The following is a 4,595-nucleotide window of genomic DNA, read 5'->3' as shown; positions in this document are numbered from 1 at the left end:
CCGGGCCCCGGCCGGTGCGTGGGAGCGCGCTGCTTCGTCGGTCTTGGGTCTTGACTTCCCTCTTCAGCGCCTCGGCCGCTGCCTTCAGCGTTGCGCAGCCACTCTCCTGCCTGGCTTCACGTCGGCGCTGGGATGGCCTTGGGGGCGTCGGGTTGATTCTGTGGGATGCGGTGGGCTGGTCGAGGTTTTGGGGTCTTTCCCGGAGGGTGGCAGCTGGCTGCGTCACGAGGCGCGTTGCTGTAGCTCCTGGGCAGGTGTGCGGTGCGCAGGCGTCGGAGGGATGCACTGGTGGCATGAAGTGCGGGGAGTGGTTTACATCCACGAAGGCCCTTCAGAATTGAGTTTCTTGTAGGGTTTATGCCCTTATAGGATTTTTGAGGATGCGTGGCTGTTGCAGAACAGTCCCCTTCCAGGCGTTTCCCTTGTTCCGCTCATCGTGTGTCCTTGCGCCTCGTTTCTGCTCCTCAGGCTGAACCATCCCAACGTGGTGGCTGCCCGTGACGTCCCTGAGGGGATGCAGAAGCTTGCACCAAACGACTTGCCCTTGCTGGCCATGGAGTACTGCCAGGGGGGAGACCTCCGCAAGGTGAGGTCCCTGGGATGGTGACCGAGGGTGGATCAACGTCTTGGCTGAGGGTTTCTATTGAAGTCTCCCCGTAACACTGCTTTTTTTTCACATCCTGATGCTTCCTAATTTTTGGCGCGGCACCAACAGGTTGTGGTGGGTTGGTCTTGATGTTACAGTCTGCTTTTGAAGACGTAAGTGCTGTCTGAAACTTGTTTTATGTGTTTGGTTGGAAGTGATGCTGTGAGCAGTTTCCACGTAGTAGAGGATGAGGGTGTGTGTGAGGGATGTGCAGCAGGATGTGACTGTGGTCAAGACCATCGTAGGGCAGCCCAGAAAACAGTGTGTGGGCTGTACCCTTCCTGAAAGTGATTAACTTCTGTCTGTCATAGGAAAAAATAATGTGCGTTAATACTAATCTTACTGTTTTTCTAACCTTTGCTATAATCTGCCCGTAGATAAAACCCAGAGTTTAGAGCTGAGATATGAACTGGTACTGCCAGGCACAGGGAAAAAGAAAGGCTTTGAAGGATGGAGCAGGTAGAAGGAAGAGAATGGGGATGGCACTGACTTCTTTTGGTGTGGTTAGACCAAGGCCTGAAGGTGTATTTGCTGCTACTGAAGGTCATCATCCCATAGAGTTTTGTGCCTCTAAAGAATTTTGTTCTTGTTGCTGGAACTTCTTGCATCCGTGAGAGTTTGTGGGATTGTAAACCTTGCTTGGGATACAGGAGGGAAAGACTGTTTTGTGTTGTTTTCTTGCAGTACCTGAATCAGCTGGAGAATTGCTGTGGCTTGCGGGAAGAAGCCATTCTCATCTTGTTGTCCGATATTGGTGAGTGGTGGCAGTACCTTCGGCTGTGAGCTGTGGAAGCCCTTTCAGTGCTGGATCCGCTCCAAGGATGTGCAGCAGTGGCATTAATGGCTCCATCTTAGACTGACCTTTGAGGAGTTTACTTGCTTCCTGTCTTGCTCTGCCAGCCCTCCCTGTGTGAGAGCCAACCTTTGATTTTTATTCTTGAAGCTGTAGAGATTGATCTTTCTGCTTAGGAAAAATGCCACTCAGGATTTCCTGGAAGGTTTGGGATAGGGTCAGTTGGCAAGTGTTCAGCTGATTTATACTGCCCATTAGTCTCCACTCGGCTTAACGGCTGATCGTCAGCACTTCGAAGTGTGTGATCCCTGGGTTTCCATTAGCATTTGGGCAGCTGCTGTGTGGAGTTTGAGGCACTTCAGGGGCAAAGATGCCAAGTGCTGTCTAGAGAGTTTTGGTGTGGAGCGCTGGAATGAAGGGTAGAGGCTCCTTAGGAAGGACAGGCCGGGGAGATGAGGAGGGGGTGCTGCATCCTTACTGAGCTCGTGGTAGGTACTGTTAGTTACGCTCTGACAGGTGGCTTTTTCTGTGTCCCAGCTTCTGCCCTCCGGTACCTTCATGAGAACAGGATCATCCACAGAGACTTGAAACCAGAGAACATCGTGCTGCAGCAAGGAGAGCAAAGGGTAAGTGGGAACCAGGTGTCTCTGCCTGCGCAGGCAAGTGAGTGTAAGGGGAAGATGCGCGTGCTTCGTGCAGTTACAGTGGTCCCTCTGCAAGAGCCCTCCACCCAGGATAACAGCTAGCTTGGATCTGTGTGTCAGGTGAAGTGTTCCACGTGCTGCTGCGATGACAGGTGGTGTGAGACTGCTGGTGACCCCTGACGCTTTATCTTTCAACTGTGAGGGAAGAACCAGACCATACCGATTGCCCACATTAGCAGAAATGTTTCCAGCTCTGCGTATCAGGCCAATGACAACTTTAGATACTTTGTGGTTTCAGGAATCTACAGACACCTCCCATTTCCACTTGCACCTTTTCTGCCTACCTTTGAGAATCTGAACGCTGTCTTACTCTGCTGCATGCTGTGCTTTTAGCAGGACTGCTCTCTAGCGTTCTTGTTCTCGTTGTGTGTTTCAGTTAATACACAAAATCATTGACCTTGGTTACGCTAAGGAGCTGGATCAGGGTAGCCTGTGCACATCCTTTGTTGGGACTCTGCAGTACTTGGTAAGGAAGGGGTTTGGGCTTTGGGCTGGGATGAAGTACGTGTCCTGGTGTGTGGGGGATTTGGAGTGCTGCAGCTGGCAAAGGGGACTTATTTTTGCTGACACTGGGTTTTCACTGTGTCTGCTAGCTATGGCTGTTATTAGTAAGCAGCAGCAATGTCAGTAACCTCTGCCCCTCACCCTGGGAGGGTCTCAAAGCTCATGAGAGGCCAAGTGTTCAGTACCGTCTTCACTCTGTTGTACAAATGTTAATGAACTCTTCAGGGTTAGAGAGAGCTAAGGGGTGGGGGGCTTTGTCTCACGTGCCTGTGCATTGCCTCAGGCTCCAGAGCTGCTGGAACAGCAGAAGTATACGGTGACGGTGGATTACTGGAGCTTTGGCACGCTGGCCTTCGAGTGCATTACAGGCTTCCGACCGTTCCTACCCAACTGGCAGCCAGTGCAGTGGTGAGTGAGCTGGGCCAGGGGATAAGAGCACCCACAACGAGACTGTCCTGTTCACAGGAAGTAGTGTGGTCCCTTGATTCTTAGGGTAATATCCCTATGTTCCTTGGCCTTGCGGAGACTGACTCCCCTTACAGGATTTTGACCTGATGATAGATGATCTTTAAGGTCCCTTCCAACCCAAACCATTCTATGATTCTGTGACCTACCTGAGCAAGTTCAGCATTCCTGATACTTGCTTTCTGGAATCAGGACTGAGTCCTGCAGGGCAGGTGGCAGAAATCAAAGCTGCATCAGTCAAGAGTAGCTCTAGGAGCCTACTAACAGATGGGCTGGGAAAGGCAGGTGATCATTTTGCTGTTGTTTGCTTGAATTCATTAGGCATACAAAGGTGCGACAGAAGAGCGAGCTGGATATTGTCGTTTCGGAGGACTTATCTGGAGAAGTCAAATTTTCTAGCAGTTTACCCTGCCCGAACAATCTAAACAGGTGAGGGCCTGAAATCTGTTACGCCACACTGGGATAAACGGTTTCATCTGCAGGAGGACCAGGTCTGTGTCGTACGCCTTGCTACGCTGATTTGTGAATAAACAGAGTGCGTGATGCAAATGTCCTTGTGTCCCCCGTCAGACTCGTGCAGCTGAGAGTCTGCTTCTGCCTGCTAAACGCTGTGTCTGTGACTGGGGGTGGGGAAGCTGTTTGTCTCCTGCAGAGACCAGGCGGTATGGTGACTGGAAACACGGTCTCACCCCTTCTGATCCCCTTCTTCTTTTGGTCCTTCAGTGTGTTGGCCGGGAGGCTGGAGAAATGGCTGCAGCTCATGTTGATGTGGCACCCGCGGCAGAGAGGCACAGACCCAACGTATGGACCCAATGGGTGTTTCAAAGCTTTGGATGACATTTTGAACTTGAAGGTGAGCCATGGGTCTGTGTGACCCTGAAAATTTTCCAGAGAGCCTGTAGCCCATGGGAGAAGCAGCTTTGAGTCCTAGACCGAGGAGGAGCAGCAGTGCAGAATCTCGTGTCCCGACAGATGTTTTCCTCTGTCTTGTTGGAGGACAAATACTCCCTGAGCTTAGTGGGAGTAGCAAATAGCATCTGTGTGTGCGTGGTTCTGTGTTCTGGCAGCTGAAGCTGTTTCATTGCCGTGTGGCTTCTTTTCCAGTTGATGGAGGGCGAGGACTTTGGTGTAATGTTATGAAGTAGGTGCCAAGGGATGTTTTGAGCCCTGCAGGTGCTTTGAACGCTTTATCAGTAGCCAGTGTCTAATCCTGGGATCTCTGCTCAAACGTGGCCAGTCCATCTTCAGCCCATCTCATGCTGCACTGCTCTTCTCGTAGCTGCTTCACGTTTTGAACATGGTTACGGGAACTGTGCACACCTACCCTGTGACCGAGGAGGAGACTCTGCAGACCGTGAAGGCCAGGATCCAGTCGGATACAGGCATCCCAGAACAGGACCAGGAGCTGCTGCAGGAAGCTGGACTGGCGTTGTTTTCTGAGAAGCTGGCCACTAAACATCTCGCTGACAGCCAGGTGAGTCTG

At 51.7% G+C, this 4,595-nt stretch overlaps 1 protein-coding gene across 1 annotated transcript in view; it reads left to right on the top strand.

The window, feature by feature from the left end:
• Nucleotides 1-369: 369 nt before the first annotated feature.
• IKBKB (inhibitor of kappa light polypeptide gene enhancer in B-cells, kinase beta) overlaps nucleotides 370-4,595 on the top strand; it is a gene marked incomplete at its 5' end in the record, with an annotated part of 10,307 nt that continues 6,081 nt past the window's right edge. Inside the window, 8 exons of the mRNA XM_010158078.1 lie at nucleotides 370-586; nucleotides 1,331-1,400; nucleotides 1,977-2,065; nucleotides 2,520-2,609; nucleotides 2,931-3,055; nucleotides 3,434-3,541; nucleotides 3,836-3,965; nucleotides 4,392-4,586. Of these exons, the coding sequence (XP_010156380.1) occupies nucleotides 370-586; nucleotides 1,331-1,400; nucleotides 1,977-2,065; nucleotides 2,520-2,609; nucleotides 2,931-3,055; nucleotides 3,434-3,541; nucleotides 3,836-3,965; nucleotides 4,392-4,586 (1,024 nt within the window). The remainder of the gene's footprint in view (nucleotides 587-1,330; nucleotides 1,401-1,976; nucleotides 2,066-2,519; nucleotides 2,610-2,930; nucleotides 3,056-3,433; nucleotides 3,542-3,835; nucleotides 3,966-4,391; nucleotides 4,587-4,595) is intronic.

The sequence above is a fragment of the Eurypyga helias genome, unplaced genomic scaffold (assembly GCF_000690775.1).
Source record: "Eurypyga helias isolate BGI_N326 unplaced genomic scaffold, ASM69077v1 scaffold26038, whole genome shotgun sequence".
NCBI lineage: Eukaryota > Metazoa > Chordata > Aves > Eurypygiformes > Eurypygidae > Eurypyga > Eurypyga helias.
The sequence above is the reverse complement of the archived record's forward strand: the minus strand, read 5'-3'. Positions and strand labels throughout refer to the sequence as shown.